This window comes from Neopelma chrysocephalum, unplaced genomic scaffold, assembly GCF_003984885.1.
Source record: "Neopelma chrysocephalum unplaced genomic scaffold, ASM398488v2 Primary Assembly neopelma1_23, whole genome shotgun sequence".
NCBI lineage: Eukaryota > Metazoa > Chordata > Aves > Passeriformes > Pipridae > Neopelma > Neopelma chrysocephalum.
In genome coordinates, this window is record NW_020897691.1 from 2363174 (window position 1) to 2388999 (window position 25826).

General features: G+C 37.8%; 1 protein-coding gene across 9 annotated transcripts in view; it reads left to right on the top strand.

Annotated features, from left to right (window-relative positions):
- The window catches only part of RGS7 (regulator of G protein signaling 7), a 265842-nt gene that overhangs the window by 189743 nt on the left and 50273 nt on the right, over positions 1-25826 (top strand). For all 9 annotated transcript variants that reach the window (XR_003534385.1, XM_027684429.1, XM_027684421.1 and 6 more), the window contains exons 5-7: positions 2066-2172; positions 12463-12514; positions 25609-25673. Coding sequence is in view for 8 of the 9 variants with exons in the window: in XM_027684429.1 (XP_027540230.1) it covers positions 2066-2172; positions 12463-12514; positions 25609-25673 (224 nt within the window). In the remaining variant the exon portion in view is untranslated. The remainder of the gene's footprint in view (positions 1-2065; positions 2173-12462; positions 12515-25608; positions 25674-25826) is intronic.

The window sequence follows — 25826 nt, forward strand, 5'->3', positions numbered from 1 at the left end:
CAGATGCCCTTTCTTGTTCCTTTCACATGCTTGCTGGCTTTAGGTTAGTTTAAAGATGTCCCACTGCTTCTCCTGTATCTCCTATGCCAGTGAATGTCTTCAGGTGAGCAAAGAGTGAAGGATGGAATTTTTTGGGATGCTGATAAGTATGGGTAAGTGAATAAACCTGTGTTTACTTCTCATATTCAAAATAACAGTGGGTGAAGCATAAGTGAAACTCTCTGTGTTAGCAAGAACGCAGATATCAGGATTCACATTTCTTTCTGCCTGATGATGCTGTAACTGCTAGTCAGATAGGCAGTAATGTTTTTTAGAGGCAGGGTGAGACAAAGCTGTGCTCCAATATTTATGCTTGCCATTGCTGAAAGCCAAATTAAGGCAATAGGAAGAAATAAGCACTTCTTAGAAGATGAATATGAATCTCTGTAACTTGTGGTGGTGTAACATGTTTTTCTTACTGCAAATATGCATCCTTACTGATTCTGCATACTTTATGGATTCATGCTGATTTCATATTTTAATAATTTTTTTAGGCAGATCTTGCTGGTTTTGTCTTTCTCCTTCTGTTTTTTGCCTTTTTCTTCCTCCCCTTTCCCATCTTTCCCTTACTCCTTAGGTGTTCATTATGGTTTTTTTATTGGTCTTCTAAATTTTCTCATTCCTGGTGTTGTTCAGCAGCAGCGTTGTCCTCTCTAGCACCAGCTCCTGTAACTGATGGCTTTATCATATAACTTCCAAAATTAGAATGCTTTGGTGGTTGTGGACTGATATTAGTGGATTTTGCCAGGAAATTTTAAATGGTAAAGCAGAAATTGCTGTACAGATATTTTCAGGACTTGTACTGGAGTTGTTACAAGGTTGGTAAAGAAATATGGTAAAGAGATAGAAGGACTTAAATACTGCAACAACACCATGACTCCAACTAATGCAGTTCTCTTTCTTCCAACATTGTGTTTTTATCAGCCAAATAATGACAATGCTGAGCTAAAGACTTCAGGGTCTGGTACTGGACAGTGATTCACTGAAAATACAGGAGCACATATAAACCTTACTGTTGCATACTAGAATTTTTTTATTAAAGTGAATTGAATTTGTCCTCTATGTGTCCAGTTCTGGACTTGTCACCACAAGAGAGATATGCACACACTGAAGGGACTCCAAGAGAGGGCTACAAAGATGTTTAAGGGCCTGGAGCATCTCTTGTATGAGAAAAGATTCTGTTCAGTCTAGAGAAGAGAAGGCTCAGGTGGAAACTTATCTATATGTATAAATACCTGATGGGAGCATGTAGAAAAGTTGGAGCCAGTCTCTATTCAGTGTTGCCCAGTGATAGGACAAGAGTCAATGGGCACAAACTGAAACACAGGAGGATCCCACTGAGCATCAGGAAACACTTTTTTACCGTGAGGATGACTGAACACTAGTGCAGGTTGCCCAGAGAGGTTGTGGAGTCTCACTCCTTTGAGCTATACAGAAAACACTTGGACATGTTCCTCAGCAAGCAGTTCAAGGTGTCTCTGCTTGAGCAAGTATGAGATGACCTCCAGAGGTCCCTTCCAACCTCAACTGTTCTGGTATCCTATGTTTCTTTGTTATTTTCCCAGTAATGAGAAACTTTTAAGGAAATCTCTCCCCTTTAGAGTAGCTCTGATAAAGCTAGTGAGGACGATATCATGTAATTGGAATCAACTATTTTAACATGTAATCAGAAACTGTTTTAAAGAATAAAAGTAGGCTGCACCATCAGAGTAAAAATGAGGGCTGTTTTTAGCTTCAGAACAAGTGAGTGAACACTGAGGTAGCTACCTGCTAATGCTGATATAAGTAGTGGAGCTGCAGCTGCAAATGGGACATTTTAAAGTTATTTGTGAAGGAAAGTACAGGGGTTTTTTTGGTTGTGTCGTTATATTACATAGAAAAAGACAGGTCTTTCATGATGGCAAGTCTTTGACTGAGAACAAAGTGGTTATCTGCAGGAGATCAGGTGAATCTTAACAACAAAACTAAACTGCTGAAAAGAAGTTATTTCACTTTTAAAGTTTATCTTTCTTTTTTCTTCAAACAGTGGAAGCTCTACATTTAGGAACACTGATGGCAGCACATGGCTATTTCTTTCCAATCTCAGACCATGTTCTAACACTGAAGGATGATGGCACCTTTTATCGATTCCAGGTAGGTATTTTCAATATGTTCTTGACTTGCCCAAATGGAGACATATTAAAAGCCTTGCACATAGGTTCACAGCAAATTTTAACCATACTTTGTCTCTTACATAACCCGGTAAATGGCGAAATTTCCCATAAATTAAAAAATGGTAAAAGGAATTTATTTATAAATTTTCAGCAAAGTGTTAAGATGATAATGACCATTTTGATATCTGGAAAAAAGTGTGATAATGCTAAGTGTGGAAGTATCTCTCATGAAATGAATTAATATAATATTTTGGAAATATAATAAAGCAAATTACATTATCTTATTGACCCTTATTCCTGGCATAGTCTTAATTTGGAAAGGGGGAAATATTTTAATTATTAAGCCTATAGCAGAAATCTGATAAATAATGGAGAGTAATATTTATTTTCCTTCTTATGTGAGGATTTCCTTACTGGTGACTGAATAGTATTGGAGCAGTGTGTATTCTTCTAACAAGTGCAGACACATTTTTACATTGATCTGTCAGTCCTGTTGCATAAAACAAACATGCAGATGCTTCAGAACAAGCTGGAAGTATTTATATGTATGTATGTATGTGTATGCCTATAATTACAAGTGTATTATTCAGATACCTACGTAGTTGTGTTTTATTATATTAGATTTCAAACTGAGGGCCTGGGAGCAGGAGTGGGTTTTTTTCTAATAATGAATAGCAGGCCAGAATTTTGAAGAACAATACTGCCGGTGACTTGAAGGAAATATGATGGCAGATTATGTATCCTAGAGAAGGAATTAACTTTGCTTGCCATGTGCCCCCTTTGGCAATGGTGGTTTTGTTCTGTATTGCTCTTCCTATTAGGTGATCCTTCTGGTAAATATCACCAACAGCTGGTCCAAGATCTTCCCTAGATATTTGTTGCTTTGAAATGGTATGATGATTATCACTATGAAATTGTTTGGTAATTCTGCTTTGTTACTTCTAACTGTGCTAAATACTTACAGAATAATAATATTTGATAGAGCAAAATCTATTGTCTTCAAGACAATAAACTATGTCTTAAAGATTGTTTAAATAAGAAGCCATCAAGAATAAAATAAAACTAAGACTGTGGTCTTTAAAATTCAGAAGAGAACTGTGATACATTGGAGGCCAATCATAGTCCCAAACATTGTATTATATTAATCACTGTACATCACAATTTTGGCTGAAGTTCTATAGATCCACATAAGGGAAGAGAATGACTCGTAATATTTTTTTAAACCAGAATCTTTGCATGAATATAATTAAATACACACATCACAGTCTGGCAAGAAAGAGAATTATTATTGCATACCTGCAAACAATATTATCATATTTTCATATTTAGATCCTGTGAGTCATACAGTGCAACAAACTTGACCTTCAGCAGAACAGAAAGTTAGATGTGTATATGGGTAGTACAAAGAGCTGTCATTCCAAGACTCCTCCCCTAGATCCGCAGCTACCTTTGATCCTGGTGAGAGTATTTGAAGGAAAAGGTTTATTTTAAGCTCATAGAGCTTCATTCTCCTCAGTATTCAGTATAAAGAAGAGAGATGGCACATGACTTAAGGGGCTTATTGATGAGGTAAATGGAAAGGAATCATGGAGTGATTGAGGCTCCACTTGCTGGCTCGTCTCTGCATAAGCAGAGGTCAGAAGGACAAAATATCCAAGGACTTCATTTTGCAGAGCATAGTACTTAGTCATAGGAGTGCTAGCCTTTGAATTCTGCCCAGCTGCTGGCCTGCTTCTATCTCAAGCATGAGAAATAAGCACCTCTGCTGGCATGATAGTTCTACTGAAGGAAAGTACAGACTAGAATTAGCTGCACTGTGAACCAGTGAGACTGCTGCAGCTACACCACTGTGAGCTTTCCTCAGAGAGGTCCAGAGCCTACATGTTTGGACATAAAGCTTCAGTGAGGGCTAGACTGTAAACTTTATGAGTTTATTTACCTAAGTTAAGAATTCGGCACCTGTTTGACAAACACGTATGAAATAAGATGGCTTTCCTCGAGTGTTGCTCAGTCTATATGTGCAGTGTTTGGGTTGTTTGCTGTTCTGTGGTACCTTTTGCATTGCTATTCCTATGCTAACAATGATAAAACAATGCAACTTTAGCTGTCAATGTGTGGCATGAGAAAAAATTCATAGTGGTGTCATACTGTTAACTGGAGTTATAACAGCAAAATTCATGTGATTACAACTCCATGTTCCCCACCAAAGTAAGGCTTGTATAAAATCTTTTACTGAAGCTGTCAAATTGGAAGATGAAGACAGCATAGTCAATGGGGAGGAAACTTTGACTGCAAGTGTGTGAATTTTGCACTAGAACAGATGTTCAGGTGCTTTGGAAATGGTACCCTCTGAGTATTGGACAGGATTCTCAAATTTCTGGATATTTTAATAGAAAGAGAAAACCGTGCACCTGCCAGCACTGAAAAGTTCAGAAGCCATCCCTGCAGAGAAATCTCTACAATTTAAAGAACTGTCCTACAAAAAACAGACTTGCTGTAATAATCTTCTTCATGCACTTCATGTTTTGTTTTCCAAAGGGTGACACATTCCCTCCTGATAGTATTACATTCAGTTTATTTTAAACAACCTTCTGTTGTATAGAAATAGATAAAAGCAGTGGAGATTTTTTGCTTCATTTGGGCAAATGCCCTTTTCCAGGCAAAAATTATACTTTTTCAGTTATTACTCTCGCCATCAGGAGGCAAGAGTATAGTTACATATGCTTTTTTAAATAATATGAAATAAAATAAATAATTCTGAATCATTCTTTGTTCTCCTCAGGTGTTAATTAGGTTAGTTTATGTGATATCAATTTAATTCAAAGGAGATGGATCTAAATATTAATTGCCTTATTAAGAGATGACTTTTTTAATTAGTCTCAATAAGGAAAATTAGAAAAGCTGCATTGCCTTTTCCTATTAATTTAAGCCTGGGACCAAAGAAGGAGCTGAATACCTGCTAACCACCTTCTCCTACCTGAGAGTAAATAGATATGAGGGGCCCAAATAAAAAAAGCAAGCTGCACCTTAGAAATCAGATTATCCCTGGGCCAGGGATTACTCATTGAGACATTTCATCTGTGTCCATGTATATTTGTCCTGGTGAGGAATGCCTGACTTGCCCTCAGCTGGTAAGCTTCTGTAATAGCATCCCAGGAAAAATATGTTGATTTCCTCTACAAGTTCCAAATGCATACTAAGTGTCTCAATGTTAATAATGAAATATAATCTTCCTAATATCTTTTGGCTTTAAACAAACTTCTAGGATACTTGAGATTAGTGATAATCACTCTTCCATTTAATAAATTAGTTTTCAGAGATGAGGGTTAGGTTTTGCTATTGTTTTGTATCTTTTAAGATGAAAGGCACAAATAACTGAGAAAAAGTGTGAAAATGGGAACACTTTCTTGTGAAAGAGTGAGTCTGGTGAAGATAGCAGCAAAACTCATGGACCTCGGCGAGATGAAGATGTGGACTGGGATGTCTTTTCCTGTTCTACCACTGGGACCACTTTCTTGACAAATGCTTTTAACCTCACTGGCTTTGTTTTCCTTTGCCTAAATTGGGGCTAGAATTATATAGCAATCACTGTAAGGATCTTGAAATGTCTTTGCTGCAAAATAGCTTAGAGTGTGAAGTGTTGTGGATCTTCATGTCTCAAGTGGAATGACATTGCTTTACGCATCTCTTTGAGTCATCCTTACCCGCCTAGCTACCTCTTGGCTCAGTCCTGGGCCAGCCTCTGGCCATTCTGAGTACTGAGTCTGTGGCTGAACATCACAACTCTTCAGCCACTCTCCAGAGCCTTGCTGGATCATCTACTCTGCCTTGAGGGAAGGATTTTATTGGAAGCCAGATTTTAGAAATAAAAAAGAAACAGGTTATCTTATTCAGCATTTGGCAGATTTTCTTTGGCAATTGCAGGTGCAATGACTAATTCATTTTCTCTTCAGCTCAGGCTCAGCATATACAGGTTCTGTTTATGTTTCAGAGGGAAAAATATTTCAAATCCATGTCTTTCTGACTTCCTCATCAGTGCCCTTTTTTCTTTATTAACTTCTTAGGCAAACACACTTTCCCCCACACTGCTTTCCATGCTCATCCCCTTTTCAGATTAGAAAAGAGAAGTCACAGAGTCAAAATTTTGTTTCTAAAACTGTTTTTTAAGGATTTTGAGCTGACCATGGAACACTACTTGCTGGCATCCTTCCTCTATGGGCTTGACAGTGCTAGACTAGCAATCTTACCCTTTTCCTTTACCAGGAGATCATTTGTGTCAACTGCAATGAATTTAAAACAGAATGCCCATGAATTTTGCCATCCGTCAAGCAAAGCATTTGAGACTGTGCATAACTACTTTTCAGCAAAGACTTGATTTCAGCTGTTTATAAAGGCTCCCTGGTGCCTGTGAGAAGAATAGCAGGAATATGCAAGGGTTTATAAGTGTTTTGAATATTCCTCTCCCATCCAAGTAATTGGATTTATAAAAATTCCATGGACTGGAATAGCTTCAGAAACAACAACTCTTTTCTTATTACTATCAACGAGGGGTAGCTGAAAGATGCTTAATGATTTCCCTCCTTGGTAATACAGTTTAATGCATAGAAATTAATCATGTTTCATAAAAGCTGATGGGAAACACTGGTTTTTACAAGTTGCTGTTTCATTAGCTCAGATACTATTATTGATTAATTTTGTGGTAGAGCCAAGGTAGATCTATTTACTTTATCACAGGATTGCTTACGATGCATAGCAGCCACTGCGTGCCAATTTGTTTATTGTGGAATATGTGCTATATTACAAGATTTTGTTTCATATGATTTTAATAACAGGAGAATTATGGATTTCCATGGCTAGGTTTACTTAATGATATTAATGTATAATGCAAGAGAACTAGTATGCGTTTGTGTGTACAAAACCAGTTTTCTGTCAATGGCAGAAAGATCCTTGTAACAACCTGTTTTGTTCTGAAGGCTTAAATGTCTCCAGAATCACATCTGCAGTGCTAGCTAAGCCTTATTTCTTTAGCTCCTGACTTGTCCTGACTGCTGATTCAAATTACATCTGCAATTAAAGGAAGTGCCTCAAAAGTGTACTGATAAAAATTGGCAGCATTATTTCTGCCTGGGCTAATAAATAGTACTTGACTTTCCCCATACCGTTCTACCACCCACCTTCCTTCAACTATAAGTGGGATGTCAGGGCAAAATGACAAATGTTCCGTGTTTAATACTCCTTCATGGAGTATTCCTCCTTCTGAGGAAAAGTAAAATTCTTAAGTGTGATAATTCCTTCAGTTTTTCTATATTTCACAAAAAAACCCCAACACCCTTGGTATTTCATAATCTTCTCTTTGAAAGTGGTGGTGGTGTGGTACAACATGTTATGCCAAATCCATAGCTGTCCTGGGTAAAACCTCCACTTATGGACTTCTAGATCATGAAACAAGGCCCACAGATTGTGTAATATTTGTGCTATAGGAATATATGATATTGCAGGGGATGTTCTAATTCTTCTACCGTGTACTTGGCATATGTGATTTGTAACAAATAATTGAACCGAGCTTTGTTTGCGTAGTCCAGCTATAGAGAAGGTAATTTATTATGCAGAGCCTCTCTGCATTGCTGTGGAATTTTTTTAATAGATCAGATGAGAACAGGCAGCTTTCTCCTTTGCACATGCCTCCTGTTCTCATTTCTGACCTCATTCCATGAGACCAGGGATCTTCTCATCAAAACTGTTCTATCTTCCTAATCTTTCTGTGTTGAACAAGGCAAATCGTTCTCCCCCAGTTCTTCATGGATGACTTCTCCAGCAAATTCTTCTAAGGGATTGTTAAATATCTGGAGTGTGAAATTGTGTGGAGACTTTTGAAACAGAAGTGGAAACAGAACATGCATTATAGTCACATGTTATGTGTTTAAACTGTTTGAGGTCTATAACACGGGACAAAGTAAACTTCAGATTAAGACCAGAACTTTATGACTGTTGATACCAAACAATTAGGCAAGAAAATGTGGAATATTCCTTTGGAAAAACATCAGTTGTGTTAACTACACACAAGTTTATTGCTGGTGCTTTTTTTTATACAATCACAGCATTGAAAAAAATCCTTTAATCAGAAACTGATTTTTGTATCATACTTTTTTTTCTGTGTCTAGGTTTTTTTAAAGTTTTTTTTTCTTGATGCTTTGGACTTTTTTTCAGTTTAAGTCTTAATCCTGTCCCTTACTCCTATTTCTTGTGCCTGGTTTTAGGAGAATTTTCCTTGTCTCTGCACACATCAATGCCATTTCCTGCTATGAAAGCGAATAATAAATATCTACTCTGAGTACAACTTTATCAGCAGCTCTAGCTGCTTTTGAGCACATATCTTAGGGTGATAATATACATCTTTACTTGCTGGTAAGAAAGTAATGTAGGACTTTGCCTTGGTCAAAATACATAGCATCTACTGTTAATTTGTCTTCTGGTAGGGGTTTTACACTGTTTTTGAAAAATCCAAGTATTAGTAAACTTTAGTTTTAAAGGTTAAAAATAGAGAGTGTATTACAATTATTCAATCTAGACAGTAGATCTAGAAAGATTATAAAACAGAAAATTTCATCTTTCCCTCTTTTCTGGAAAAGGTAGTTCTTCCCCTTGCTGTAGTCTTCTGAAGCTCCTCTGCCTTATGTAATTTTAGTTTGTTTTAAAAAAAATGCCCATGTTTCAAAGGAATATTTTTTCCATTTACAACTTGCCCTTCAGGTAACTTAAACCCCTTTAGACATCATGCAGATAATTCAATACTTTTGATAACTCTCACCAGTTAGATAGTAGTTGCTATGGGGTTGGAGACAGAGAAGAAAAGAATCGGAGCAAGAATTTCATCATAGTGTTTACACATGCATATAAATCACAGTACTGAGGAACTAGGAGTTGTTTTTTATTTGGTCAGGCTTTTTTTGCTTTTTCACAAATAAACACAGTTTACGCACATGAAAGCACAATAAATCCTTAAGTATTCTGTGCTGAATTTCATCAGCGTTCTAACCTGAACTGTCTGACCTCATAAAAATATTTCCCTTCCTGGATTTTTTTTTTGCCCTGTGCTTTGCCCTGTAGTTTTATCTTCATGTCCAAATTAATTTTGGCCATGTTCGCAGAGCTGATTGCAGGCAGATTTGAACTTTGATCCCTCTGGGAGCCAGCTGGCTGGAGGCCAGCTCCGGCCATGTTGCAGTGCCTGAACTGATGAGCTGTGCTTCTCAGCAAGTCCCATCAAATGCACCCGAGCACCAGGAAGGCAGGGTCATGGCCTGCAGTTCAGAGGCAGCTTGTGCATGCCCAGTTCAGAGCATCAGCAAGGAGAGCTCATGCCTGCACGTCATTCCCCGGGCACAAAGACCTTTATCTGACCACAGTCTCTCCCTGCTTCTGGAGACTCAAACAAAGAAGGCATTTAATAATTTTCTGAACTTATCTGTAGTAGCTGTTATTTGAACCTCTTTCTCATATTGTAATGTTTGCCTTTTACTGGGGTTTCTTTTTGGCTTACCTTATCACACATTATTGAAACCTTTTAATATGGCTTATCATGTGCTTTGCTAATTAAAACTCATGGTCTGTTTTAACTTTTCTGCTTTTATCTCCCTGGCAAAGGGAGGCTTAGACTCGTCCTTAGTAGCATTATTTTATGGTTTTTCCATGATCTCTTTTCCACATTTAGTTCATTGGAAATTGCCAGTGTGGTTACACTGGCCTGTCTCTGCACTTTCTCTCCAGAGATACTCAGACACGTCATACAGTCTCTCAAAAACTACCATCTCCCATCCATCTCTGTCCCTTGATTACTTTCCCAGGAAATCTCCTATGCCTGTTTTCTGAGCCTGCTGACCCTCATGCTACTGTCCTTGTCTTTGCAGAATACCAGTCTCATCCTACAGTCACTTTCACTCCAACTACGACACACCCGCAAAGCGTTGGTCAGATATTCTCTAATGGAATAAAATCTATTTTGTCTGTTCCCTCATAAGCTTTGTTCCTCTGGAAAGGAAATAGTGTCCTTGGTGCATTTTTACATTTCTCAGCATTGGTCTGAACAGAGTCTTTCTGCTAGAAGCAGGTTCTGACATTAGGATGCCTCTTTTTATCCTTCAGAAAAGCCTTGGCCATCTCTGCCTCCTTGTGAGCTAAAGTGACAATATTTCACAACACTGAAGATCATGTTCCCTTTCCCATATTGTGTTTAATGCTCAAACTGCCTTCACCACTGAAGTTCAAGTTCCAATAGAAGTTAAATGTGTTATTTCAACTAAATACTGAAAACAATACACTGTCTGGGTGTAGCTTTTCATTTATGTATGAAACAACAGTCTTCCTCTAACATCATTAACATGTAGTCATGAATATATGGTGTTTCCTCATAGCCTGATGGGAAATGAATGCTGAAAGCAATTTTGTGATTTTCTCTAAATCAGAAGATGGAATTTATTTTTTAATCTCAGCTGAGATGAAGTATATGTAATTTGTCAAAAGAAATCCTAAGTATGCATGAGGAGCTTTTATATGGATTTTGCAGCAAGTATATCCACAATTGGAAGAGTTTCAGCTGAGACACTGCCTGAGCAGATATGGTTTCTATGTATTTAGTAACCCTCCCTTCATAGTTTTTTCAGCTCATCTCGAACCTGTAAACAAAGGTTAAAGTTACTGTTAGCCAAAAAATGATGTAGCTGTGCTTTCCTTCCTGGGCCTCTCCCAAGATACACTTCATGCCACTAAGGAGGGACTGTTCTCCCTTCCTGAATTTGTAAACTCTATATTTCAATGATGGTGACTTTTTACTTTATATGGCTCACATTAACATGTGTTAAATTAATTTTATAGCTTCCTGCTTCAAAATTCGCTGAGTACTGCAATTCATTCTTCAGGGGTTCCTCCCCTTTTTCCATTTGAGCTTATACGCGCTTCTACTGGCCACTTTGATTTTAGTGGTACTGTGAAGGAGTCATTTATCAGAGAATTACTTATTCTTGCTTCTTACAAAGTACAAAACAATTTACAAGAAACACATCTCAACCTTTGAAGTCAGTTCCTTTTTTACCCTTCAGCTCATTGCTGTTGCTTGCTAAATAGCACATTCTAAATTGCTTCTATTAAAGTTGATGGGTCAATGTCACAATAGCGAGAGATTTTTCACAATATATATTTAATTTGACAGTTGTTGTGAATGTGCCACACTTCAGCCCTGTTGGTTTCCAGATTAGCATTAAAACAATTTTGCAGGAAGTGGGCAACAGAGAGGTTTCCATTTTTGCTCTTTGAGAAAAAACAATGAGAAACAGAAAGTAAAGCAGAAAGTTTTCCTAAAGAAGCACCTGTGTTTTTAAATACCACTCAAACCAGTCCGCACATTTAATAAGTTTAATTCAACTGCTCAAATATTATGAAACTCTCTATATCTGTGTGTTATGTACGTATACATACATTAGTCAATCAATCACAGAATATTCTGACTTGGAAGGGACCCACAAGGGTCATTGAGTCCAACTCTTAAGTGAATGGCCCATACAGGGATGATGTGTTATGAAAAATGCTGTAATTATTTTCATTTTAACAAATAATTACTATTTTAAAAATTAAATTATTTGTTTGAAAAATGCCTATATGGTCCTATACTTTTCATTTGTTGGAAGTCAATTATTTTAACAATGCATTTAGCACAGTTTTTATAAGGATAGTGTTGCAGTAATTGCTGGTACTTCTATTTTCTTTCCCTTAAAAAAAACATGTTAAATCATAATTGGTAAACAATTAGAAAAAAATAGACTGTGGTAACTTTAGTGACATTTTTAAACAAATTACTCTTAGGAAAGTGTATTGATTACTAATCTATACTAATGAAAACTCTCCAAAACCAAGAACTGAATGAACCTCAAAGGATCTTCTGTCTTTACACCTTCTATAACTGATTCTTCAGGACATGTGAGAGTTGTGTTTCTAGGGAAGATGTAATCTTACTACCTAACCTTGTGGGTTTTGTTCCTCTAACTTTGAGAATAAAAAGAATACTTTGTTCTTCTGCTTCAATGTCATTCTGATACTAGTGTAAAAAACAAGTGTACAATAGTAATTTTCTGTTTTGATGCCTACTTCAAAATTGTCAACAGTGTAATAGATCTACTGCAAATATAAATTGATTCTGAAAACCATTATAAATCCAAGGACTGTATAATTCTTCCATTGTCTAACTTGAATTATCTGCTTTTTTTTTTTTTGTCTGTAGACACCCTATTTTTGGCCATCAAATTGTTGGGAGCCGGAAAACACAGACTATGGTCAGTGTAGAAATCTTTCCTATTTCTTTTGGAATTTATGTGTTATATGAATGAACGTGTCATTGCAGTCTGTCTTGTTTAATCATCCCAATGTTTAAAACGTAATTATATGTCATGTACTTCCTGTGCAAGAACTGCTGATATTGAAGTGAATGTATTGTTACCTTTTTGAAATTTTATCAGAAGTCTAACAAAGTCAGATTTTGGAGTCGATCTGAAGAGAAAAGTTAAAAAAAAAACCCAAACCCCAAAACTCATCAAAATCTACCTTGTCATTTACATATTCTGTTTGCTCCAGCAAGAATAATTATTTACAGTGACAAAAATCTCAGTGAAGCAGTATACACTTTATTGATGGTTGTGCAATGGTTATTCTCAGATTCAGACCCAAAGATATGCGTAGTTTAGAACTCTTCTTTCAGATATAGACCATGTGGAAAATTATTATGAAAACCAATATGGTTCTATTATGAAAATACTTTGTTTATTTGCCTGTGTCTTGAGGACTTAATAAATTATATACTGTAATTACTGACAGCAAAATGTGAAGATAATAAGTAGTAATGTATTAGAAAAAAATCATTAAAAATTATAACAAAATTAGGTGCTTCTCTACATCAAATAGTGACTTAATTTTTAAAGAAAGTGAATCCTGTTCACTCTAATCCAGACTGTAATTCTAATCCAGGTAATTTATTTAGGTAACTGAGCATGTACATGGTAGTTTTCAAAACCTCAAACTTTGAAAGTCTCTTTTTACAGTTTTTCAGAAATTTAGGTGAGTGTTCACTTGTAACATGGATTCTTTCTCAGCCTTTGGGAGCTGAGGACCTCAGGGATGGATGGTTACAATAGAAGTTTCCTTACTTTTTGGAACAGACACAGTTTCATTTCAAATAAATTGCTAAATAAAACAATTTCAAGCTGAGACTCTCAGCAGAGCTGAGTGCCTTCAAGCTAGAGTTTGAAAATGTGACAGTTTTCTCATCCTATAGAAGTAGAAAAATGTTATTTAAAAAAAAAAATACTGATATTTGAAGATATCCAGTAGATAGTCGTTGAAAGCTATCAAGGAGGAGTAATTCATACCACACCTGTGTGCTCAGCCACTCCATATGAGTCGCTGAAGAATAAATGCTTGATTTACTCAGTATAGTCTCCTAACACGGTAAAGATCAGCAAGTAATTTACTATGGTTTTAAGAGTCATTGAGTTGTTCAGCAGTAATGTGTATCACATTACCAGGGGGATTTTAATAAATAATTATATGCTTAACAGGTTTGAGATCAGGATGAGAAAGTTTCTGTTAATATCCTTTAGTCTAAAAGGATATTAATCCTTTCTAGTGACAGCTGATCAGTGGATTGGTGAATGAATTATGTACCTTAGTCAGTGAATAGAAATCTTGTATAATCTGTTCAGTTTTGGCATGCCAGGAATACAGAATTAAACTTGGAATCAGTTTCTTCATCATGCGAGGAGGTGCCTTTGTTGAACAGTAAATTTATTCATTTGAGAGCTTTTGAGATTAAAATATGTTCCAGTTGGTGAATTTAAGATCTTCTGTTGCAGAGGGAAGAAGGGGAAGGGGAATTCCCAGCCCTGCCATCTCATTGCTCCAAGTCATGAGCTAAAAGTGCAATCCTCTAAGAAACACACTGCAACTTCCCCACCGAACAGGGCCAGAGCATTGCACTAGAGCTACCTAAGGTGACGGTGTGTCACCAAACTGGATAATGCTAGAGCATTTGCAGAAAAATAAACTTTTCAATAGTGTTTTTATTAGGTTAGCATCTTCCCAGTCCCAGAAATTATCATTTGCTTTGTAAACGATAGTGATCAGAGGATTACAGGATAATCAGAATATATTTAAGAAACCAAAATATATATAAAATAGGTTTGAAACAAATTGAGAATATTAAAGGATAAATTTCACCTCAAATACGCACCAAAGATGTTCTGTAGATTTTCACAGTAATTGCTACTTCCTAGAAAATATAGTAAATAGAATTCATGTTATTACAGATATGCAAATGCATTTCATACTTATCATGCATTACAGTGCTGTGCAGTGCTCCCAATTTCATGGACTTGTCCTGATCAACCTTGAAACTGCACCCTATAAAATGAGTGGATCAGGCATTAGAAGTCTCTCAAGACCAGCAAAAAGTAGACTTTCTCTGTAATCTTCCTTTATCGATGTTTTTAACAAAGCAAACCACTTTCTTTGGCATTAACCTAATTTTAAAAGCCTTTCTAAACATACTAGAATTTTATTTTAATTTAAAAATTAATCCCAACCATTCATCATTACTCGCTCATAGCTGGGCTACTGTCCAGAACATGGCATACTACCAGGAAAATAATTTATCTTAAACAAGAAATTAAATGAAATTGAGATACTGTGTGTTAGTTTGCTATCAGAGCTAAGAAACAAATAATCTTTACATCTTTGTATAATTCATTAATATTTTCTCTAAAATATAATTTGTTGTGCGTGAGCTTTTAATATCAAATATTTTCCGTAATGCTATGTCTTCATGGCAAAAAAGAGGGCTTGGATTAATTTACTTTATGTCAAAATGGAATCAAGTAGCCTTTTCATTGTAACTTTCAAAGTATTGATTGTGATCATTCTGAAGTTACTAAAAACTTCTAATTTTCATAAAGTGCTGAAAACCTCTCTCCTTTTTCTTGAAAATCACACTTGAAGGGTTGTTGAGAGATGCCTCAAATTGCAAATAATTTTTGCAAAGGCAGGTTCTTAGGTTCCATCTGTTGAAGATACCCACTCTCTTGCCATATGTCTTGGAGTCCACCCAGGCAGGACATGTTGTTCTGTGTAGAATCCCATTGGCTTCAGTTGTATTTTATTAGTGAAAATAAGTAATAACAATAATAATAATAACAATTATTATTAAGGCGAGTGTAGTTCAAATAACTTTGTTTTTCCTGTGAGTTAAGTCATGTTGCTGAATTATGATTTGGTTTTGTGACAAACCGAATCGGATCTCAATTCAGAAAAACTGGCTCTTGAAATGAGCACACCTAATGGCTGAGCATGTGACCTACCCATAATTATGTTCTATTTTCTTACAGATGTAATTTTATAACTGACAGATTATTTTTTTCTCGCATATTATAAACAGGTCATGTAATTAAGAATTAATTAAATAATTAATTAATTATTCCACGTACCTTTAGCCTCAGTTCTCATGGGACCTGTCAGGTTCTCTGGAGGTTTAGTGACTCAAAGTTGTTGCAAATTTGCAGATTTCAGTCCCTTACTATTCTCTTTTTTTTTGAATAAGTAAAAAATATGAAAGGTTAGGGAGAATCTCCATTCACAACAAAATATCAATTATTTTGTTTTTTTCTTTTTATTCCTTAAGCTCGAACCTAAGGAAACAATTTAACAGAGTTGTGACAATGTAAGATGCTCATAAGACTTTCAGATAAATAAGATATGAAGAATAAGTAATTTTTACTCATTTACTCTAGTGAACTTTTGTTGATGATTAGACTCAAAAGTATCTCTGACATACAGACCTTTTCTTACAGTTAACTGCATATTAAAAAAAATAGAAGTATGTTCAAAGGAGAGAGAGAATTAAATTTAGAAAGTTCCACAGTCGCAGTCATAAGAAGGTTTGGACTCATACTGGAAGACAAAAGTCCACTGCATCTATATATTTGCAACAGGATGTTGTTTGAGTCTTGTAATTTTACTGGTGTGCGTTTCTCCCATATGAGTTAAAAATGGAGGAGTACTGCAGAATCTTGGTAAGTTATGGAGAACACAGTAAAGAACTGATAATGCAACATGATTTTAAAATCATATGACCACTTGATCTTTAAATGATACTAAATGAGACTATTTTTCTATATATGCAAAGCCAATTCTTAAATTTTGCTGCTGTGAAGAAAGACAAGTTTTGAAAATGTAACATATTTTCAGTAACCTTCCTGGTAAAGTCATAAAAGCACTCTCCTAGAGAATTAGAGCAATCACGGTGGTGAGATGGGGTAAATCTTATTTAATTGCTCCCTTTAAAAATGTAAGATACCTGTCTGGATAAGTCCTGCAGTTCTTTAGGCAGTCGTGACTTTGTTTTCCAGCCTGGGCTACAGTAGGATAAGGAAATCATTTACTTTTGCTGTGTCAAAGCTATTGTCTCATTTTTATGAAAGCACAATTCTTTCCTTATTAAAGTTACTTGATAATCAGCTAACAAGTCAGTCTGAACAAAATTTCCTTCCTAATGATACCTTCTTATCACTTAAAAGCAGCCTCTGCTGCTCTGTTCGAAATGTGAGCCTACACACCTGGCTCATGTCCCTCTTCTCTCCCAGACTTGCAGTCATGCTGAAAAGTACCTAATGCACAAAATGTAACTGCAATCATGCATCATGTTTTTCACATATGGAAAATTTTCATATAATTTTCTCTTTAGAGAATTTTTAGGCATATTTTATATGCCTAGCCTCAAATCCCTCTATGGAAATTTGATTAGTCCAGGAATTTTTCTCTCTCTTTTGTCTTGTTGTACCCTATACCATGGAGTAACTGTCTCGAAGGAGAACTGTACAGAGAATGCATTACATATTTTCTTTGCCCAAATGCTTGGGGAGGATTTCCTTGGCAACAGCTTATTAGTAAGCAATTTGTATTTGAGAAATATGGAGTCCTATTGCTTACCTGAACTCTTCTAGAACACTGCATGTGCTCAGCATCTCTGGAAATCAACCCATAACTATGAGTCAATAGCTTGGGGCAAAACTGGTAACAGAGTAGCACTTTTTGATGTAATTGTGATTTATATAAATAAAAATTTATTTGTTAAAATTTATACCATGAGAATAAGGAGGAATTTAAGAAGATAGTGTCGGTTAGTTATTGCTAAGACTAGGTTATGATCCCTTATGTGAGTGACTTTGCTTTGAGATCTGGGCTATCTGAATCAAATGAGCTTAGGAAAGATACTTGCATTGGCAGAAAGATGGAAGAGGCCACCTACAGTACTTTTTCCCCACTCTGAATTTGTATACCATTATATTTCTCCACAGAGATACATAATTCACTCATTAGGAGTTATTTCTGTCATACAAATGACAAAAGGAAAGTCTCACTTCAACAAGCATGTCCTAAATTTTGTTCTGATTCTTGTTAATTCTGACATTGACAAACCACTGCAGTGAGGGCTCTGTAACCAGGAGACATATCCTGAAAATGCTTTCCTGTCATCTCACCACTTCAGTTTTGTGCTTACCTGAATTTTTCTTTCCATGAATGTATAACTTATTCCTATAATATGTGGAGCATGGAAAATACGTTTGACCAATGCATGTGTATGCACACATGTGAAAAGGTAACTGACCCAAGTATATGTTTGTGCAGCATTATTTTAAAAGCATTGATAATCTGCATCTAGGTTCCCTATAAATAGAAATAAAATTTCTTATCAGAATTCTGAGATTCATAAACATAACTCAGAATTTTCAGAATTGCTTTTAAATTACCATGCTGAGTAAACTAAATAGGTATCATAACATATCCTGAGTTGGAAGGGAATCACAGAAATCATTGAAGTCCAGCTCCTGGCCCTGCACAGGACCACCCCAAGAATCACACCGTCTCCCTGAGAGCGTTGTCCAAAGGCTGCTTGAATTCACTCTGTCAGGCTTGGTGCTATGACCACTTCTCTGGGGAGCCTGTTCCAGTGCCCAACCACCCTCTTGCGAAGAATCTGTTCCTAATGTCCAATCTAAACTTCCCCTGACGCAACTTAAGGCCATTCCGTCGGGTCCTGCCACTGGTCACCAGAGAGGAGATCAGTGCCTGCCCCTCTGCTTCCCATCATGAGGAAGTTGTGGACCATGATGACATCCCCCTTCACCCTCCTCTTCTCCAGGCTGAACAGCCAAGTGACCTCAGCACTTCCTCATGTGGTTTCCCCTCATCCCATCACCATGAGTGACCCAGATTATAAAGGTGTGGAGGAATTAACACTGGTGCCCTGCCGTGATCATCGTGGCATTTCTTCTCCAGCACCATTCTCCCTGGAGCTATAGGCTCTGTGGCTCTTTGAACTGTAACTTTATAACCCTAACAGAACCTTGGTGCTGAGGCTGAGGTCCCCATCACCATGAGTGGCCCAGATTAGAAGGATATGGAGGTAGCAATGTTGGTGCCCTGCCATATTTTACTTCATGTGCTTTTTCCAGCCCCAGTGTTCCTGGAGCTGTAGGCTTTCTGACTCTCCAAAACTGTAACCCTAATGGCAATTTGAAAGCATTATGACAATATCAATAAGCATTAAATAATGCAATGGATGCAAGCTTAACTTACATTTGACAACTTGGTATTCTTTATCTGATCCTAGAGTTCATCTAGCTTGGGTGACCTTTCTTCCATATCTATTTTTGGCACCCTGCAGGATTTTCCCAGGCCATTGTCATCTGGGAACTTTTGTGTGGTGAAGATGAATTTGCCTTTTTCTAATTCTTAAGCTCTTTTATAGCTTGAAATTGGGTTTCTTTCTTGCCCTTGGTTTATGTAAGCAAGCTTATGTAAATCTATAATCAAATTGCTTTCCTTAAATGTTATAGAGTATGGTCAAAGAGTATAAGTAGAGAAGGGAGGAGTGTTTTAGAAAGTTATGGTTTTGACCATTTGGCAATTTAGGGCACATAAACAACCATCATCTTCCTTCTAACTTAAAGTTATTAGCATTTACTAAAAAGTGTAGGTCTTCTATAGATACATGATGCTGATTGGTGACTCATTTGTCCACCCCAGAATTGTTGTAGTTTTATTAAGACTAAGTGAAACTCACTAGCTGTTGCAAAGAGAAAAACCTTTTTTTGCTATCGAGTAAAAGCAGATGTGACCTAAAGATGGCATAAATAGCCCTAGGAATCTCAATGTTTAAATAAGGTGGTTAATTTCGTGCTTTACATCCTGCAGTCATGTTTTGTGCTGATTGTCCTGTAATTCTCCATCTGATGCAGGTACTTGCATGTAAAGGGAGAACTGTCTGCCGACAGGGCACTTTGAAACCCTTAGATCTTGCAGCGCTTTCCTGTTTTCTTTGCTCTTTAGATACAGGCTAGGGTTATACACACTGACTCTGAAATCAGAATTTTGACTCACAGAGAGTATATAAATGTACTCTGGCCTCAGTGGAGACAATGAGTGTTCACTGAAAGCACGCCCACCATCTGGAGTGAATCAAGCAGTAACACCACTGGCACTGGGACAGTTATGTAAGGAGTTTAAGTTTGTGTACATGGTGGTGGATGTGTAGGTGGAATAATCTGTGGTCTTCAGAGGCCCAGTTGTACTTCCATTGAATTTAGCTGTGGCTTTTTTCCGCTATGGTGAGAGGGAAGGTTTAGCCCATTTAGCAACAAGATAAAATTCCCCAGTGTAAGCCTTGGGTGAAAGTTCTGGGATGTGTAAAGTAATGTGTACTCAGTCCAGTTTCTGGAGTCTAGAATGAAGCCTGTCATAATCTCTAGGATCTTATTGAAAGAAAAAACCTAGAGTACCTGGAGTACTGTGTCCAGTTCATAGAATCATAGAATCATAGACTAGGTTGGGTTGGAAAAGACCTCCAAGATCATCAAGTCCAACCCCTGATCCAACTCCAATTACTATATCATGGCACTAAGGGCCACGTCCAATCTCTTTTTAAAAGCCTCCAGGGATGGTGAATCCACCACCTCTCTGGGTAGGCCGTTCCAATGCCTGATAACCCTCTCTGTAAAGAATTTCTTCCTAACATCTAACCTAAACCTCCCCTGGCAGAGCTTGAGCCCATGTCCCCTTGTCCTATTGTTGGTTGCCCGGGAGAAGAGACCAACCCCCGCCTGGCTATAACCTCCCTTCAGGTAGTTGAAGAGAGTGATGAGGTCGCCTCTAAGCCTTCTCTTCTCCAGACTAAACAACCCCAGCTCCCTCAGCCTCTCCTCATAGGACTTGTGCTCAAGTCCCTTCACCAGCCTAGTTGCTCTTCTCTGGAGCTGCTCCAGCACCTCAATATCCTTCCTGAACTGAGGGGCCCAGAGCTGAACACAATACTCAAGGTATGGCCTCACCAATGCAGAGTACAGGGGAAGGATCACTTCCCTGCTCCTGCTGGCCACACTGTTCCTGATGCAGGCCAGGATGCCATTGGCCTTCTTGGCCACCTGGGCACACTGCTGGCTCATGTTCAGCCTCCTGTCGATCAGCACCCCCAAGTCCCTTTCTGCCTGGCTGCTCTCCAGCCACTCTGTTCCCAGCCTGTAGCACTGCAGGGGGTTGTTGTGGCCAAAGTGCAGGACCCGGCACTTGGCCTTGTTGAACTTCATTCCATTGGAGTCAGCCCATCTCTCCAGTCTATCCAGATCCCTCTGCAGAGCCCTCTTGCCTTCCGGCAGGTCGACACTCCCTCCCAACTTGGTGTCATCTGCAAATTTGCTGATGATGGACTCAATCCCCTCATCTAAATCATTGATAAAGATGTTAAAAAGGACTGGGCCCAGCACTGACCCCTGGGGAACACCACTGGTGACCGGCTGCCAACTGGATGCAGCTCCGTTCACCAGCACTCTCTGGGCCCGGCCCTCAGTTCTGGGCCCCTCAGTTCAGGAATGATGTTGAGGTGCTGGAGCAGCTCCAGAGAAGAACAACAGGGCTGGTGAAGGGACTCGAACACAAGTCCTGTGAGGAGAGGCTGAGGGAGCTGGGCTCGTTTAGTCTGGAGAAGAGGAGGCTCAGGGAGACCTCATCACTCTCTACAACTCCCTGAAAGGAGGTTGTAGCCAGGTGGGGGTTGGTCTCTTCTCCCAGGCAACCAGCAGTAGGACAAGAGGACATGGTCTCAAGCTCTGCCAGGGGAGGTTTAGGTTGACTATTAGGAAAAATTTTTTTACAGAGAGAGTAATCAGACATTGGAATGGGCTGCCCAGGGAAGTGGTGGATTCACTGTCCCTGGAGGTTTTTAAGATGAGACTGGATGTGGCACTTAGTGCCATGGTGTAGTAACCATGGCAGTGTTGGATCAAGGGTTGGATTTGATGATCTCAGAGGTCTTTTCCAACCCAGTTGATTCTGTGATTCTATAATTCTTAAGAGCTTTCAAGTGCAAGTGAACAGTCAAGAATAGAAAACAAAGGTGGCTAACCATGAAAATTGGTTGGTTTGGGGGTTTAACTGTTAAAAACTTGCAGGAGGGAAAACACAGGCAACTCTCACTAGAACGCTTTGTAGTCTCACTTGAAACTCTCATGTTGCCCACATTTTGTGAATGCCTGAGCAGAATTTTCAAGATCGAGTAGTCTGTATTTACTGCACAGCTACCGAAGTGTGTTTTAGTACTGGTTTGTTGTTCAAATACCCATTTATAAACATCACTGACCATCGTCCATTATGAAATATTACATATTAATATGACCTTTAAAATTATTGGCAAATCTGTTTTCTCTTGGTAATCAGTCACTTCTAAAGCACAAGCTATAGCATCTAGTATATAATTCACTTCAGTAGAGGCAATTATGTTGATTGCAAAATCCACCAGAATACACTGGCTCTAAAAGTAAGAGTGTATATGGTAGTCCATATTTAGCAAATTGAGGTTATTAATTCAGACCTCGTTCCCTGCATATCATTCGTCCCCATGGTAAGCATTTTCCAGCACCCTTGTCAGGGAGCAAAAAGAGTAGGAAGCTCTGCAAGGGAAGGTAAGCAAGAACTGAGGTTGACAAAGGTGTAGGCAAGTGCAAGGTCCTTACCAATAAAGTCTTAACTGACCAGAAAGGTCCAAGGTCAGGCTGGGAAGCTAGGGCAAGTTACAGGGCTGGTAAGTTACAGGTCTGGTTAGAGATATAGTTCGAGCCTGTGCCAGGGGAGGTAGCTGGGCTTATGCACAGTTCCTGGGCACAAGACACCCCAGTGGAGTCCCTGGATGGGCTGCTTGGGGCAATTACAGCTCATTGGTGTACTGGTCCCTGACCAGGACCTTCGGGGGGTAGATAAATAGAGAACTATATACAGAAAAAAAGGAACTTTGAGTTGGAGACCCTTCCTGCATATTGTACTTCTGTATGAAGCTGTAAAACCACTGTCAACACATGGCATTAGAAAAGCAGACAATGTCATTCGCTGAATTTCTGGGGACTCCTGACTCTGCTTTGAGAGAGAAACTGACTGACATCCTCAAAGTCAGGCTGCTGGACAAGCACAGTTACTTCACGCATGATTTGGTGCAGAAAAGGGGTGGTACCTGTGAAAGATGGGAGAATCCATATTTCAAATCTCATTGCCCTAAAAGTAGAAGAACAAAACCTCATTACTCTGTATCTTCAAATGGTCTGGCTGAAAATGAAGATGATTTTCACATTTTTTTTGCTTTCCAACATGCTAGTGAATTTTTTACAGATAAGCCAAAGAATATGACAATGAGAGTGTAAACTGGTGAACTCAAATTCCTGAGATGCTGCCAGCCTTTCATGTCACTAAAATTAGCTCCTACATAAATCCTTAAACATGCACTTTTACAAGGATGTAATTGTTAGCACATAGCAATGGCAATAAATTGAGGCAGAGTAGGAATGTCCTTCAGCACTATTTTCCTCCACGCTAGTGGATATGTCATACTTCCCACAACACAAAATCTTCCTTGGCTATATTCTGCCTTATCCATGGTGGCACATAGAAACATTTCTGAGATAAAGAATCCAAGGCACAGGTGTTATAACCTTTAGGCTCCTGAAGGAGAGGGGTTTTGAATATTTCAGATAAATAAAAGGTCTGAGGGATGAACATGATTTTTTGAATCTTGGCTAAGTTACGCACATAATGAAAACCAAACATTCTGATATGGACTATTTGCTATGGATTGAGAGCGAAGACAGATTTGCTACAGATTGACAGCAGAGAAAATACTGTGGTAGAGTTACACAGTGAAGGGAAGAGATATCTTAGACACCATATCAAATTAATAGTGTGGCAAGCTAACTCATTTCTCCTGCTCGTGGTGACCTAGTTGTTGTTTCGCCAAAGTTGAAATATGTTGTCTGAAGATGCTTTTCTGTCAGCCACTTTGCAGCAACAATTTTTGTGGATGGTAGCAGGAAATGCTAATCCCAAAATTTGCCTGCAGTGGGACTCAAGAAAGCGCTAAGCTAACTAAAAGTACCTGTACTGGGACTGTGACAATGTGGTTTACAGGGGCTTAATCAAGTGTAGGAGCAGGGAGCTTGTTTTATTTCTGCTCAGGTGGTATTAGACTGGTTGGACAAGACAAAATTTGACCCCTGGATTTCTCAGAATTGCCTACACATTTATATTAAGTATGTATTTTATTGCTAATATTTTCAATGTGTTTAGGGTTTTTTTTTCTTGTTCAATGAAATAACCAATTTTGAAGGAAGAGGGGAAAATGCTTCACTGTAAAAGCAGCTAAATGACAAAGAACATCCCTCTCCTTAAGAGTCTCTCACCAATGTACTGATTGTGAATGCCACCTAGATACAAAAGGTCCAAAATTCATCCCCTCATCTTTTTATGACATTTCAGCATGCATGCTAATGCATTAATGTAAGTGTATACTAATATTAAAATGCATGGAAACTGAGGTTATAGAAACTATCTGTCTACTATACTTGGTGTGTGACATGGATGTGTATCTGTCTGTAGATTTTGCAGACACAGAAACTGCTTTGGAACCAGAGGGCATACGGGAGTGCAAGGAATGGCTTCTTACGAGAGTGGAAAGTGAAATATTATGAAAGAAAATAGACCAGATAACACACACAAAAAAGAGGAGGGGGAAAAAAAAAGACAAAAATTGCATTAAAATATAACTTTGTTTTACATCAAGTAACATCTGTAAGCTCTTAGAAGTGCTTGTAATCAATTCAGCTAAAAGGACATTCAGTGGGTTTGCAGGTGCATTTGCAAGTGACTTGTCAGAAATAAATATTTCTGTGGAATTGTAAATTATAATTGGTTTGACTATCTTAATAATCAAAGCTATATCTAAAATAAGCACTTCCTTCTTCCTAGTGATTGCGAGTTAGGTTCTTACGTGAAGTTATTTCTCTTTGTTCCTGTAGTGGACAAGCTGGCAGTCAGAAGTAGGAACGTTCCTAACCACAACCAGCAAATATGGGCTCTTTTTGCTGAGTGTAGAGACAACAGATATGTTAAGGTTTTCTTAGCTACACTGAATAAAAGATTCCTCCATCTCACACATGAGAAGGTGCTCTGAAGTAATGTAGTGGATAAATGTTGCACAATAAGGAGTTGTGCAGCACTCACTGTCTTACTGGTTGGTGAAGCTGTAAAATATTCAGAATTGTTGTGAAGTATTTGTTGCTAAATAAAGTCTATTGGAAATGTACTTCAACATTTTATTAGCAAAGAGTCTGCTCTGTCTGAATCAAGTGGAGACAGAACAGGTCTGGTGAAGGATTTTTGGATTTAGAAAATAAATGAAAGAATTTTTTTTCTCATATCTAACAGATGATATGCTTTTTTTCACTTTTCGGTCTCATTATTTTCTATTTTAAATATTGGTTATAGCAGACTAATCTGTATAAGACGTGAATTTTTTCTGGAATTATTTTTTAGCTAAAATCTTCTTAGGTTGAAAGTTTGCTATTACTAAATATAGAATAAAAATAAATAAAACCATGTATTCATGTTCTTAAAAACCTGTTTGACTAATACAGCAGCAGCTCCTGCTAAAACTCTTATGCATTATGATTTATACATACACAGTTTGTAAAATGTTTTTGCTATTTTTCTTTTATGTGCTAGTTCCCTGGCCATTAAAAAAACCTGACCTCGAGTATCTCATGCATTTTGCATATGATGTCTGTTGCATAAAGGAGTTTTTATTATTATTTAATGAACCTTTGTATCTGATCCATCATTTCAGTTATAATACTGGTAGCATTGATCCCATATTTAAAGCTTTTTCGAGTAGAGCGAGAAATCAAAACAAAAAAAATCTAGCAGTAAAACAGAGATGAAGCCTTTAGATTTCTGATCTGCTGTGTTTGTGAGATAGTAGCAAATTCTGTGTTATTTTATTCTGTTCCAGCTGTTTACCTCTGCAAGCGGACAATGCAAAACAAAGCAAGGCTAGAGCTAGCAGACTATGAAGCTGTAAGTATTTGGCAAAAAGTAGATTTCTCTGCTGGGCCTAATGAGCCTGTGAAATAATGTTAAGCATGATAACTACAGGCACTAAGTGTGAAAATTTATTAGTTATCCACATTTTCCGGCATGTGCTTGGTAGTTATAAATGGTGTTTGAGAG